The sequence below is a fragment of the Camelus ferus genome, chromosome 13 (genome assembly GCF_009834535.1).
Source record: "Camelus ferus isolate YT-003-E chromosome 13, BCGSAC_Cfer_1.0, whole genome shotgun sequence".
Classification (NCBI taxonomy): domain Eukaryota; kingdom Metazoa; phylum Chordata; class Mammalia; order Artiodactyla; family Camelidae; genus Camelus; species Camelus ferus.
The window spans coordinates 19,621,583-19,636,188 of NC_045708.1; the positions used below are offsets into that span (position 1 = coordinate 19,621,583).

General features: G+C 41.8%; 1 protein-coding gene and 1 long non-coding RNA gene across 5 annotated transcripts; one reads left to right on the top strand and one right to left on the bottom strand.

Moving 5' to 3' along the window:
• The first annotated feature begins 980 nt into the window (after positions 1-980).
• On the top strand, positions 981-3,075 carry ATP5IF1 (ATP synthase inhibitory factor subunit 1). Of its 2 annotated transcripts, none has more exons than XM_006173711.3 (3): positions 981-1,145; positions 1,240-1,331; positions 2,805-3,075. In XM_006173711.3, exons 1-3 carry the CDS (start codon positions 1,059-1,061, stop codon positions 2,950-2,952), a joined length of 327 nt encoding a protein of 108 aa, XP_006173773.1. In that variant the 5' UTR covers positions 981-1,058; the 3' UTR covers positions 2,953-3,075. The 2 variants fall into 2 exon arrangements, with proteins under 2 accessions (XP_006173773.1, XP_032351536.1); XM_032495645.1 differs by having other exon boundaries at positions 985-1,145; positions 2,729-2,847.
• Positions 1,997-10,107, bottom strand: LOC116668317. 3 transcript variants are annotated; one of them, XR_004325446.1, is made up of 4 exons: positions 9,944-10,107; positions 5,410-5,710; positions 3,244-3,323; positions 1,997-2,115 (listed from the first exon to the last, which is right to left on the bottom strand). It is a non-coding gene; the product is annotated as an uncharacterized LOC116668317 (long non-coding RNA). The 3 variants fall into 3 exon arrangements; XR_004325447.1 differs by lacking the exons at positions 1,997-2,115; positions 3,244-3,323 and adding an exon at positions 5,017-5,271 and having other exon boundaries at positions 9,944-10,104; XR_004325445.1 differs by lacking the exons at positions 1,997-2,115; positions 3,244-3,323 and having other exon boundaries at positions 5,326-5,710; positions 9,944-10,102.
• Positions 10,108-14,606: the final 4,499 nt, after the last annotated feature.

Here is a 14,606-nt window from a genome sequence, read left to right on the forward strand (position 1 = left end):
TTGAAAATGTACCCCGCAGCCATTTCCTCCCATTTAAATCATACAAACCAGGGCTAGTATTTTTCCAACCAAAAGATGATCAATAAAAACTGTTCTACAATTTTATAGACAGCGAAGAATATATTTTTACAATCATGAATAAGATCTGGCCCAACCCTTGCATCTAAAGGATAAAAAACTGGACCCAGATAAAGAAAATGACCTATAAGCCACTACTGTCTTGTTCATATTTATCAGATGGCTAAAGGAAGGTCAAGGCGAGCCTTCCTTAGATTCCTACCTATGCTCTTTTCCACTTCATTGCACCACATTGCCAAAAGTCCCGTTATCAAGCCCAGTTGATAACATGTCAATGTGTTTCGCAAATACATATTCAGTGCCTACTTGATTGATCAAGGCGCTGATAACTTAAGGTCAAAGGTGCAAAAAGAGAGAAGGAACTAAACAGAAGCTATGATAGAATGACAAAGTTAGGGAAGTTTTCTCTGAGCTGATGTTTAAGCTGAGACTTGAGACTGAAATGTCAATGCAACAAAAGAACATTGATCATATGCATATATGTTAAAAAAAATTTTTTTTTCTCCCAGCTATAAATGACTAAGTCAGCGTATCCTGGACATAGCCGCCCCCCAACCCCCATATTGCCCATTTTATTGACATTAGTAGTCCAGGAAAGGGAAAGCTTCCTTTGGGGGTTTAATAATAACCTTGGGACTGAAATCTGAGGTAGGGGTGGACGCCGCACCTAATTCTGATACAGCCGAGAGCCGAACCTCGGCTTCGGCCCCTCAGCTCCAGCTTTTCCCCACTATCCTCCATTATTTTTCTCCAGTCCTTTGACCCTGGAGCCCTTGCTAGGGATTGGCTAAGACTAGGTTCGTCTCTCGGTCAGGATTCGCTGAGAACTACAGGAACCCCGCCTCCCCTTCTTATGATTCGCTATTTCTAGGGTCATCCCGCCTCTCCAGCGAAACGATTGGCTGTTTAGACAGCAGCGCTTCTAGCGCCTACGGAGGAGCAGCACGTCCGGTCACTGGAGAGGTGCTTCACTGACAGCGATGGCAGCCACGGCATTGGCGGTGAGGACGCGGTTCGGCGTGTGGAGCGTCTGGGCCATGCAAGGCCGAGGCTTCAGCTCGGATCGGGTACGCCGGCGGCATCGCCCGTTGCCCCAACCCTGAGCGCAGATCCGGTCTCCCCCTCCGCCCTTTAAACAATGCCCTCGTCTTGTCTCCGCAGCCAGATAGTGTCCGCCCCAGCGAGGGTGCTGTCCGGGATGCCGGTGGGGCCTTTGGAAAGAGAGAGCAGGCTGAAGAGGAGCGATATTTCCGGTGAGGCCCACGGGACCCCCATCCTAGCTCTGGATCTCTCACAGCCTTCTAATCCTTAAAGTGCCAATCACCCCACCCATCCCTCCCTGGTGTCCTGGGGCGCCCCAACCCCAACAGAACCCATTACACCTAATGCTTAAGGGCCCAATTGTTGCCACTTATAGGGTGCTCCCAGTGCCCTGCCTAATAGTTCCAAAGCCCCCAAACCGTTTCCACCTGCAGGTCTCCAGAACTTGCAAACCAGGGCTCAACTCTTCCTCAATCACTTACCATCCCCACTCGTGGAATTTTCTCAGCGTCATGCGAAACGCCCCCCAGATTCCTCCCAGAGTACCTAGATCCGACGGTTCCAATACTTGCAGACCCTCTGAGCCTGATTCCCTCGGCCCTCACCCAGCTATCACCCTAGACTTTAGTTTTGCTAACTCCACATGGATGGATCCCCTAACTCTTAAGCCCATCTCAAGACCCCCACGTCTCCCCAACTCGCCTGTGCGAGTGGGTCTAGGAGCTGGTGGCAGCTGCTCATGTTTGGAACCCCCCTCTCCCCTGCTTCTTGGAGACATTTGGCCTGCCCCGCCCAGCCCAGTTCAGCTTCTGGGCTGGATAGATTTCTCTAGCATTTAGGAGTATGGAGTGGGCTGGGCAAACCCTGAGTAATCTTACACTGACTTCTGTCCACAGTGGGGAGCAGCTTGGAGCTAATCTTGCTTCTGCTTCTCCTTGGGTTATCTTTTCACTTCCACCCTCTCTTGCTCACTCTTAAGAATTATCACCATGGCACCTACCATAACAGAGAGACAAGGTATAAGCCTTAGAGACCATCAAATTGGCCTCCTACATTTTACTGATAAGGAGAACTGAGGCCCATATGTTGCCGAACCAACATTTTAATCATCTCTTATTGAGACCTAACCTGGACTGCCAAGTACTGTAAGAGACCCTATCTTTTTTTCCCCCCTTCATTTTGAACTTTACAGTAGGCCTTGCATTTCTCAGGCAAAGAAGCCTTAGAGAAACTGGGACAGGGTACATATACATGTCCTTTAACTATCCCCTTTGTTATCCTGCCCCTTCCCCCCTCCCTGCCCCTCTATTTTTGCTCTTTATTCCCCCCAAAAGGGATTCTAGTTTCTGAGTTGTTCTTCTAATAAGTCCCCTTATTAGGGGCTTAAGTCACACCTCTGGAGCTTTCTACTTAAAGAGGAATCTGAAAGGAATAGCTCATTAGTGATGGAATTTCAGGCACTACTGCCAGGAAAATGGAATTACTTTGATCATCTCCTAAAAATTATACATCTTAAGATGGAGTGTTTTTTCATAGCGGGGCTTGAGAGGGTAGAAGAGGGTGACCAGCAAGACTCCCATCGGACTGGGACTCCTGTTCTTTGCCTTAGGTATTTCAGGTTATGCTTAGAGAACTCTTTGGGGTAAAGGATTAGGATTAAACCCAGAGACACTGTGTCCTTCTAGAGCTCGAACTAGAGAACAACTGGCAGCCTTGAAGAAACACCATGAAAATGAGATCTCTCATCATCATCAGGAGATTGAGCACCTGCAGAAAGAAATTGAGCGGCACAAGCAAGCTATCAAGAAACTAAAACAACATGATGATGATTAAGTGCACACAGTTCCCCATAGAATGGCTACCTATTATTGCCCACTTCTATGTAGACATAGTTCTGGTTTAATTAATATCAATCTGTGTGCTGCCAACAAATTACAATAAATTGTCATCAATGAACTGTGTCTAATACCTTTTATCTGAAGAGGGGTAGGGGGACAGTACTGGACTGCTAAAATGAATCAGACAGGACACCTGGAGTAGGAAACTTGGAGACAAAGCACAGTGTGATAAGTACTATGCAACAAGGCGGGGGAGGGTTGACATGGGGAATGAGAGGCCCCTTACCTTATCTGACACGAGTCAAGAGGTGTTCAGAGAAAGCTTAAAGCATAAACCCCAGTCCAAAGTGTACGGTCAAGAGCAGCCTAGAAAGCAGAAGAATGATTGCTGAAAAAGGTGTAATACAAGACACCATCAGTAATAACACCATTTTGCATTTATAAAATGGATTGGAGAACTCTTCATATGAACTAGTTGTCCTTGTTCTAATTATCCTTGTGCAGGTTGAGAGGGCTGAAATTAGAAATCGTGTTGCCTGTGGTCACTGAGTATGTGGGATTTGAGAGTTGGAGTCCAGGTGTTTTGACCCCTAATCAAGTCTTAGCACAGAATCAGAAATATTTCTTAGGTTATATTTTACCTCACCAAGTATGCTCTTAAGTCAAATTAGGCTTTAAGGTCTTGTTTAACTTAAGTTATTGTACAAACTAGTGGTGTAACTCCTCTAGACAAAAAAAAAAAAACCTTCAAGTGACATTTGGGCCATTGGAAAGACATTTTCAGTTCACCAGTTCAGTAGATCTTTTGCCCCAGAATGGTGATGAGTCATTTGTTATAAGACCCTATTACACAAAAATCTTCAGGGCCATTGAGTGATAACAGCTTGGGCAAGTCATTGACCCTGCCCTTACAGACCAGACACTTGATGGCTGTTTCCAAAAAACTTGTTCATGATGCTGCTGACGGGTTGTTTATAGATACTCGAGGTGTGAGTGCTGAGATTCAAGCAGCAGCAACAAAACGATCTCAAAAGTGAAGTGCAGCAAATGGTCATACTAAGTTATATACCTTTTATAAAAAAAATTTTAGAACACTATAAAATTTGAAAAGTTTAAAAATTGGTTGAGGAACGAGTAACATCTTGCATTTTGCATTTTTGTGACCCCCCCCCCCAAATGGCATACAAAGTCTCTTAAGTTTGAAGAAGACAGTATTTTTGTGACATCTTGTAATCAGTCATTTTACTGGGAGTGATGTTCCGGAGCTGATTCTTCAACAGCGGTGTACCATCTGCTCTTGTCATGTATTTTATTGTAAATAAAAATCAGTCTAATGACCATTGAATAAAACAAGCAAGAAGTTGGAAATTTGAAGATGGAGAATCACAAGTTTGAGTTCTTAAAAAGGTTAAATGAATTTTTGGAGCGGCCTGATTTAAGGCCACCTGAACTTTATAAAAATGGTAGTCTTTTTGTTAGGACATACCTGTGGTTAATTTTTCTATCATGCTGTAGTAAAAGCAAGATATAAATATGTTTTAAATATTTTAAATAGACTTTTTGAAACAAATATATGTTAAAATCCTAAGATAATTTATGTGATTTGTACCAGTGACCATAGACACAGATTCACCTGGGACTCAGAAGCACCCCCAGCTGGTTCTTAGAATTTGGAAAATACTACAGCAGGTGTTCTTAAAGTGTCCACAAGCCAGCAGCATTAGCATCACCTGGGAACTTGTTAGAAATGCAAATTCTCAAGCCCTATCACAGACCTACCGAATCTGAGGGTGGGACCCAGCAATATGGTTTAACAAGCTCTCCCAGGTGATTCTAATGTGCACTGAAGTTTAAGGACAACTGTATTACAAGTATTTTTTCATGAAATTTGCTGGCATTCTCTGGTACAGAACGCTTTCATAAAGGCAGGTTATTAAGTATAATAAGAATAACTACATATTTAATATAGTTCTTAACTTAATATGAATGCTATTTTTAGGACTTAAAAAGTGTTACGAATTATTCTTGTACAAAACATATTAGCATTTTAGAACACAGCATTCCACAGAATACAATTTGGAAAATGCTACACTGGTTTATTGTGGTAGTTAAAATCCTTTTTGTTTACAAGTAACAGAAACCAGCAATAGCTGGCTTAAGGAGGAGAAAAAGAGTAATTTACTGGAAGAACAGGCAATCTCAAGAAGACATTAACAAAACTCAGGAAAGACAGGGACCAGAGAAGCTCTGAGAACTGCAGGAGCAGATCTATCTAAGCAGCTTTGTAACCGTCTGTGTCAGAAACACTGGTGTGCTTTAAAAAAAAAAAAAAAAAAAAGATTTCCATGAAATTTTATGTAATGAGATATTTAACAATTGCACAACAATTTTTATTTACGGAGCACTTTACAATTATTAAATCTCATGATATTTCTGGTAAATAGGTCCATACCATTAGCTTAATTTTATAACCAAAGCAACTGAAGCAGGGAATTGTGAGTAACATTGTCAAGGTTATACAACCAGGTTTGTGCTGAGTCAGAACTCCTGTTCCCACAATCTTGAGTTGCAGTACCAGTATATTCGGCTGTCTGTTAGCTCCCTTCTCCAGATGGGACAGGTGGGGACAGTAGGGCTTGCCTGGACAACTGGAGGTGACCCCAGGTTATTCCACTATTCTTGAATATGCACTGCTGTGTATCCTGTGTATTGTATTCCATTTTCAGTATTTGTCTTTTAAGTCCGATAGGAAACTAAAAGAGGAGATAAAAACCAAAAATACAATTATACAAAATGCAATACAAATACAAAAACTGCAAAAATACAGTAGTATTAGTTTTTATATTTACTTATGTAGTTACCAAAACCAGTGTTCTTTATTTCTTTATATGGCTTTGGATTTTCTATCTAATGTCCTTTATCTTTCAGCCTAAGAACCCTCCTTATTTCTTTAGGGCACATCTATTTGCAACAAACTCCCTTGGCTTTTATCTTAATTTCTCTTTCATTTTTAAAGGAAAGTTTTGCCAGATATAGGATTCTTGGTTGATAGATGGGGAGGGGGAGGTGTTTGTTTTTTCCAGCACTTTAAATATGTCATCCCATTGCCTTCTGGCTTCCATGGTTTTGAATTAGAAATTGACTGTTAATCTTATTGAAATCCCATGTATGTGACAAGTGTGTCTTTCTTACTGCTCTCAAGATTTTCTTGTAGACTTTGGCTTTCCACAGTTTGATTATAATGTGTCTAGGTGTGGATTTGAATTTATCCAACTTGGAGATCATTGAGCTTCTTGGATTGAAAGTTTTCTGCCATTGGGGGTTCAAATATTCTTTGTGTCCTTTCTCTCACCTCTCTCCTGGGACTCTCATAATGCACATGTTGATATGCTTGACAATGTCCCATAGGTCCTTTAGGTTTTGTTCATTTTCTTCATTTTTTTCTTTCTGCTTCTCAGACTGAATGATTTCAATTGATCTATCTTCATGTTTACTGATTCTTCTGCCTGTTCAAATCTGCTCTAGTAAAATTTTTATCTTATACTATATATTATAAATTTTCAATTTATATATTATTTCACTATTTATTATGTTATATATTTTACCTCCCAGAATTTCTGTTTGATTCCTTTCCATAATTTTTATCTCTTTATCAATATTCCCTATTTAGACATCATTCTCCTGGTTTTCTTTAGTTTTTTAATCCATGGTTTACTTTAGCTCTGTAGACACATTTAAGAATAATATTTAAAGCTTTTGTCTGGTAAGTCCAACGTCTGGGCTTCCTCAGAGAAAGTTTCTATTTTTTTTTCCTGTGCATGGGACATATTTTACTATTTATTTCTATGCCTTGTAATTTTTTTGTTGAAAACTAGACATTTTTGACATTATAACAAGGTGACTCTGGAAATCGAATTCTCCCCATGTGTTAGTCAGGGTTCTCCACAGAACAACTGGAAACACACTAATCCCTTCCCCAGAAGAGGAAAAAGTCTTTGAGGATGTTTACTCTTCTCCTTGATATCCCAAAATTTAAATACTATTATGTAAAATTAACAATACTTTAAAACTAGGATATAATGTCAGTACATTTTTGTTACATGAGAAGAGAATGAGAGAGAAGAGAACAAATCATATACATATGAAGAAACAAACATATATATATGAAATGGAAGAAAAATTTTGCTATTGGGTGAGTAGGGATAATAGTGATTGATGTCATTCCTGTTTTCACCCCTTGAGTCCTGGACCTGTGAATATTGACTTCCGGAGAAACAGCACCATATATTAGACACTGATTGAGAGCATATACAGCCTTCTGACGAGCCTTGCCCCAGCCCTGGGAGGTATTGCCACCTAGTTGGCATTATAACTGAGTTTTCAAAAGGCCATTCACCATTATATCAAACCAGATGCTTCAGGATGGTAGGAAACATGGTAAGACCAGTGAACTCCATGAGCATAGGCCCGTTGCTGCACTTCATTTTCTGTGAAATGAGTTTCTTGATCAGAAGAAATGCTGTGTGGAATACTATACTGATGCATAACACATTCTGTAAGTTCACAGATGGTAGTTTGGGCAGAAACACTGCATGCAAGGGAGGTGAATTTGTATCCAAGGTGTCTATTCCAGTAAGAACCAAACACTGCCCCTTCCATAAAGGAAGGGGTCCAGCGTAATCAACCCACCACTAGGTGGCTGGCTGATCACCCTAGGCACTCAGCAGTAGCCATAGCCAGATGGGCCTTGGTGACTGGAAGTCCATGTTGCTCAGACCAGGCATAATCTCCATCTCAGGCATAATCTCCATCCCTGCCATCATGGCCACTTCATTGATGAGCCCACTAGGTGATGTCAGGAGTGCCTGGGTAAAGAAATGGACTGGTATCCACACAATTGGTTATCCCATCCACTTAATTATTATCTTTCTCTGCTGACATCACCCCTTGTGACATTCACATGGGACACAAATATTTTCACATTTTCTGCCCATTCAGAGACATCCACAGACCTCTTCCCCAAATTTTCTCTTCACCAATTTTTTGATCATGTTCCTTCCAACTCCCTTACCAAACCATTGGCTACAGCCCATGAACCAGTATATAATTGCATTTCTGACCACTTCTCCTGAACAAAGTGAACAACTTTGCACCACTTGAAGTTTTGCCCACTGAGAGGATTTCTCTTCACCCCTGCCTTCAGGGGTATCCAAGAAAGAGGCTATAATGCTGCATATTGTATAGAACCATCTGTAAACCAGGCCTGAATTTTTTCTTCCTCTGCCAACTGATTTAGGGAACTGTCCATGAGGCCACAGGTGTAGGCTTGGAAATAGATTACTATTATAGGAGTGGGGACCATGGGCATTTGGGACACTTCATGTAAGTAACTTGTGCCTTCAGGGCCTGCCCAGGTCTGATCACATATATATTACTTTCATTTGATCATAGAGTGCTGCTGTACATGCCCAACTTTATAGCTTGGTGAGTGAGAAAACACCCAGTTCATGATGGGCATTTCGGTTCTCATAGCACCCTAATTTAGAGGCCCATGGTTAAGCATTCAGTCTCTACAAGGCCCAATAGCAAGCCAAGAGCTTTTTCTCAAAAGAAGAGTAATTGTCCACAGGGGATGGCAGGGCCTTGCCCCCAAATCCCAAGGGCCTATCGTACAGTTCACCTGTAGAGGCCTGCCTAAGACTCCAAACAGCATCACTATCTGCCATTTACACTTGACGCACCACTGGGTCTGTTGGTATAAATATATAATGGAATACTACTCAGCTATAAAAAAGAAGAAATCTTGCCATTTGCAACAACATGGATGGAACCTGAGGGTGTTATGCTAAGTGAAATAAGTCAGATGGAGAAAGATAAATACCACATTATTTCACTGATATATGGAATATTAAAAAATAAAATAAAATAAATGAACAAACAAAACAAATCAAAAACAAACACATAGGTATAGAGAACAGATTGATGGTTACCAGAAGGGAAAAAGGATAGGGGAAAGACAAAATGGGTAAAAAGGGTCAAATGTACAGTGACAGATGGAAACTAGACTTGTGGTGGTGAGCATGCTATATATAGTACATGCAGCAGTCAAATTGCAATGTGGTACACATGAAACTTATATAATATTATAAGCCAATTACAATCAAAAAAAGAATTACCGAAAACAACATGACCTATTGGTAAAATCACATGTTGTTATGAATTTTTTAATTATGTTTAAGGAATACTTTATATTTTGAAAATTATAAAGAAATGTAGTAAGTGGAAAAAGCAGGCTACACAACCATGCATAATTTATATACTATTAATATAAACATAATTTAAAGAATAAATATATAATAGTAATATATTATATAATATATATAACTTTAAAAACCCAACATGTTAACATCGAATCTCTCTTAGTGGTAGGATTAGAATTTTGAAGGGATTTCCTCCTCCCTCACTCTTTAAAGGGTTTCTTTTTTTTTTTAAGTTACAAACATAATACGTCTTGGCTTTAAACAATTATTAAATACATATAGTATACAAAGTCTTAAAATTTCTCTATTATCCCTTGATCCCACAGGTAACTGGATCCAGTTAGTTGCAAACTGTACCTTTGCAGACTTTTGTTGCTTCTCATCACGTACATGTCTATGACATCCTTCCAAATGTATCACTGTGCAACTTGGTTTTTTGTTTGTTTTAACCTATTATTAAATCGAGCACATCTTTTCATCTCACTTAGAGCACCTACAATACAGCACGGAGAGCTACCTCCCGCTTCTTTGCTGAGGGATGTTCCATTGTGTGGACGACGAATCTATTTACCAGTCCTCTTTGATGCGCTTTTTGGTTGCTTCCAGTTTTACACTTTCACAGAAATAGAACAATGAACAGGAGTTACACCAGCTGAGGGTAGAAAGCCTGAAAAACATTAAATATACAAAGGGGAAAAATATCATTTCGGGTTATTTCTTTCGTACCTTTATACTTTTCTGTATGTTCCAAATCTTCTGCAATAATATATGTCACTTATAATTTGGAAGGGGAAAACAAGAGCTAAAACAAACAGTTCATTAGAAGAAGAAAAGGAAAAGGGGCGAAAAAAAGAAAAGCATGCAGGGAAGTCCACACCCCCTCCCACAGGGGCGGCACCGGGCGGAGGGGGGGCGGGCCACCACAGTCTGCACCAATCAGAGACCAGTTGATAACCAGAGAGAGGAGAATTTGGAAACACGTCCCGCCCCGCAAACAGCCTCGGGGTTTAGCTTCCCTAACCAGCCTGGAAACAAGCCTGGGCCTAGCCTACGTACCGCTGCCGGCTGCTATTGGCTGCCAGGTAACCCCGCCCATCTTACTGCTCATTGGTCACCGTGGTTTACGTAAGAGGAGCCTGTTGCTGAGCGAAAAGAAGTAAGGGCTGCAGCTTTTGCTCAGGAGAGACGTTCGGACTGCAAACGTACGGGGTGCCTTTCGGTCAAAAAAGACAGCATTACGAACCATCGTTTATTCAGTTCCTGCTAAATGCTAGGCTTCGTGCTCCAAACTTTAAAATTGAATGGTTATAACCACCTTTCTTGAACACCCAACTATCTGCCAGCCACTGAGCTAGGTACTTTAAAATGAGAACAACAGTAACAATTTAAATGATAATTACAGCTCTTTGAGCACTTCATCTGAATCAAGCTTTGTTAACTGATTTGTATACGTTAGTTCTCATCCACAATAACCCCTGTGAAGGTAAACGTTACCGCCCCATTTTACACAGCAGGAAACTGAGGTTCAGAGAGGTGAAGTGACTTGCCCAGGTTCACAAAGCTATAAAGGGTTAGCACTGGACCCTTCAATTCCGATATCCTGCTTACTAGGTCAACTTGGGGGGGTGGGGGCTCGGGGGGGGAGGGGTACGAATGTCTTTACAGGGTATTAGCAGGAGGAACAAGCAAGGCCCTGGGGCATTGCTCCAGTGGCAGGCCTCAGGGTGATTGTCTGAGAATGGGAATATATGGGGCCTCTAGGCGTGGAGGAGAGGAGAAGAGAGGGAGAGCAGAACACTAGAGCAATGACAGTTCTTTCTGGAAATGTGAGACTCCTGGGACAGTCCGTTACGGTGTAAGTTGCCCTGGACTGGGCCTGGACCTCAAGGTTCTAGATTCTGTTTTTGACCAACGTCCTGGGGACCTTGAGTAAATGCCTTCTCTCTGGACCTCAGGCTTCCTGCCTGTAAGACGAGAGAGTAAGCCTGGTCTGGATCCTACAGGCATCCGGGATATCCTCAGCAACCACACAATCTTTACTTAGCTGTTGCCTGGCCTCTTTTCGGGACCTGACAATCCTATAAACTCAAAAATGCACTCTTTTCGCCAGTCTGTTCTGAGCTATAACAGGGTCTTGCCTGCAGGGTGCGCTGAGGGCTCACAGCCGACAAAGCCAAACTGGAATTCTTGGAGAGTTATCCAAAAGCACCCAGCTCCTCAGTTTTTGTAACTTATTTATTAAGAGAGGTGAGCTTTTTGAAACCTGAAGCTTTCTGTGCTCAGTATACAGTCGACGGACCTGAATTATATTTATTGCCCAACACCAGCTTTTTCCACAGTGCCTCTGGAGTGGTTGAGCTAATTTCGATTCCTTTGTTTTACAGATGTGGAAACAGATTCTAAGAGCTGAAAAAAATTCACTTTGGGTCACATAGCTGAAAACTAGCGCTCTAGTTGCCTGAGTACTGGGCAGTATTCTTAGGAGATAGTTGGCTCTGTTTTCTGAGTCTGTGGTTGTTATACCCCCTAATGCACAACTCCTGGAGACAATTTCAGTTTTGCTCCTACAGCTTGCCAGCTCAGGACCTGTCAGCCAGAAGGACCTCTCTCAGCACCTAGCCAAATGCCTGCTTAATGAGTAATTAAATGAATGAATGTGTCAATGAGCCACAGAAGTTGAGGCTGCTTTAGCTATATCAAATAAATCAGCTGGAGTTGGGTTTCTTTCCTGAAATTCCCCCAAGGCAGAAATTATATTCTGAGATGGGATGGGAGGGTGCGGCCAAACAATAAGAGCTCAGAAAATTATATCTGGGCTGATAAATCATAGCCCCAGGTATGATCAGGGTAAAAGATTATTCTATTATGGCAAAATGATCCCAGAATTTGGGATCAGAAAATTAATTCAGGAAGAATGAATACAGAACCAATGAGACTCCCATTAGGGTTAAAATCTTTGAGAGGGTCTGAAGCTGAAGACACATCAAGAATATTTCAAAACCAGTCTAGATGTATCTTCAGGACTGGGATGTGATTGAGGAATAGAAAAAGCTTTGGCCAATCAGTGGTCTCAACATAGCTGATGCAAGAGTGGAGAGTATGGCAACAGGAGGTGGATCTTTCCTGAGCCAAAAATACAAGGCGTGGGGGAGGGGAGGAATAAGTCCAGGCAGTGTCACCCGGCCACGTCTTGCTGGGCTAGAATCTTCTCCACTGGATATCCAGAGCCCAGCACAGTGCCTGGTACACACTAGATGGTCAATAAAAGTTTACTGAGTGAAAGAGAGAGGGCGGAAGCCAGAGCCCTAACCAGCAATTTTGCTCTGAGTGGAGCTGGTTCAATGATTCATCTTCTTTTCACTCCTTCCTTTTGCTCAGATTCCAATTGCCCCAGCCACCTTCTAATGATAATTTGGCTTTTCATGGAGGCTGTCCTATAAAGAGGGATGTGCTGGCCCATCAATTATAGCCACTTGACAATCATGTTTCTCACTCCTAATTAGTATATTTGAATTCTGCTTTACAGATCAGTTCCTTGTACCAGCCTGCTTCTTACATATTCAAGGCCTTTTCTCAACAGTGGTGCAGTGGAGTTTCTGCTTTGGAGTCATTCCTGACTGGGTTTGAATCCTTATTCAACATATTACTAAGCTGTCTGACCTTGGCCAACATACTTAATGAACCTCGGTACCCTTATCTGTCAAATGAGGGCATAATGCCTAATTCATGAAGATGTGGTGAGAGTTACATGAGACAACAGGTGTATCCTGGGCTATTATTGAAGCCTAGTAAACAGCAGTATCTGTGCCCCTTCTGAGCTTTCCTTTCATGAAGATTGGGTCACAAAAGCTCATCTAATGAGAATTTCAGTAGCTCTTGCTTTTCACAAAATCACTAATTTTGTAAGTGAAGCCTTAGGAATGATTTAGTCACTTCCTTGAAGATTCTAAAGGGTCATTCTACAGAGGAAATCAACTCATACTCATTCACTCAAAAATATTTCCTGAGGACTCACTACATACCAGTGGGGGATTCAGAGACAATAAGACACAGTTCCTGCCTTCAAGGAGCACTGACACAGTCTTGGCACAGTCAAAAGAAAATATTGTATGACCTTGACACGAAGTTTTACTTTTCTGAGCTCAGGTTTCCTCACTTTGCAAAAGCAATCAATAACATTCCATTGTTAGTTGGAGGGAAGGGGTAAGACATGCAGACATGATAAGAAGGCTGCATTAAATTTGAAGGCCGATGGTTTAAACAACGTGTTAAGAGTGTTGAAGAGTGGGAGAAATTATTTTCAGCTGAGCTGAAGAAGCAATACTTTCTGCAGAAAGTGGTATTTTAAAGCCTTCATTCTGGCTACAATCACTAATGAAGGCATTGAATGCTGGGTAGGATTTTAGTGGGCAGAGATTTGCAGAGAGAAAGACTTGAAGACCAACCAAGGAACATGGAGGTGGCAGGTTATAAGTCTGGAAAGGTAAACTGAGGCAGATCTTGGCAGATAGTGAATGTCAATCTAGGTATTTGACATTTATTCTGTAGCCAATGAAATGCCAGTAAAGCTGTTTGATCTAAACTGATATTACAGGGTAGATTTTAAAAATGAAAGCTGAATCTGAAATAGAGGGGAATTTAGAGGGAAATTCAATTCAAAGGAAGATTTAGTCAACTGGGGCATGTTATTGGCAGGACATTGTGGTAGGTAGCATAGGGCAGAAGACAAAGATGTCAAGATTTGAACCCTGCCCTCAAGGAGCTTATAACCAAAAGGATCAGATAAGACATGTACATGGAAAAAAGCAATCCAAGGTAGGCTGTGATAGTGTTATAAGAGAGCCCCAGCCCAAGGGCCTGAGCTCAGCAGAGGGTGAGATTAATTTACTTCTCCCAAGAGCCTGGGGGGAGGAGAGCAAGTCAGAGGGTCATCTTTGGAATTAAGTCTAGATTTGGAAAGTCTCAGAGGGGACATAGGAGGTCATTCAGTCCACCGTGGCTCCTGCCAGGATTTTCTATCCCAAGTACACAGTGACTTTAAAATTAAAACAAAAAGTGGTCTGAATAACTGTGAAAGAAGAGGCTGTGGAAAGGGGACAGGAGAAGAGGAATTCAGCTTTGAGGTGCTGAGTGCTGGCGGAAGGATCAGTTCCAAATGGAGAGTTGAAGGCTGGGAAATGGATGAGATCAGGAAGGGAGAGTGTGTCTGGAGAGAGGAGGGAAGAAAACAGAAACCGGGGGAACACCCACGTTCCAGGAGGTGGGAGGAGAAAGAGGAGTCAGAAAAGGAGTGGCCAGAGAGAGGTGAGGGGAAAAAAAAAAGTAGAATACCTTGTCACAAAGTTTCTAGAAGAGGAGTGGCAGGGTGGGAGGCCCCAAGGGAACAGAA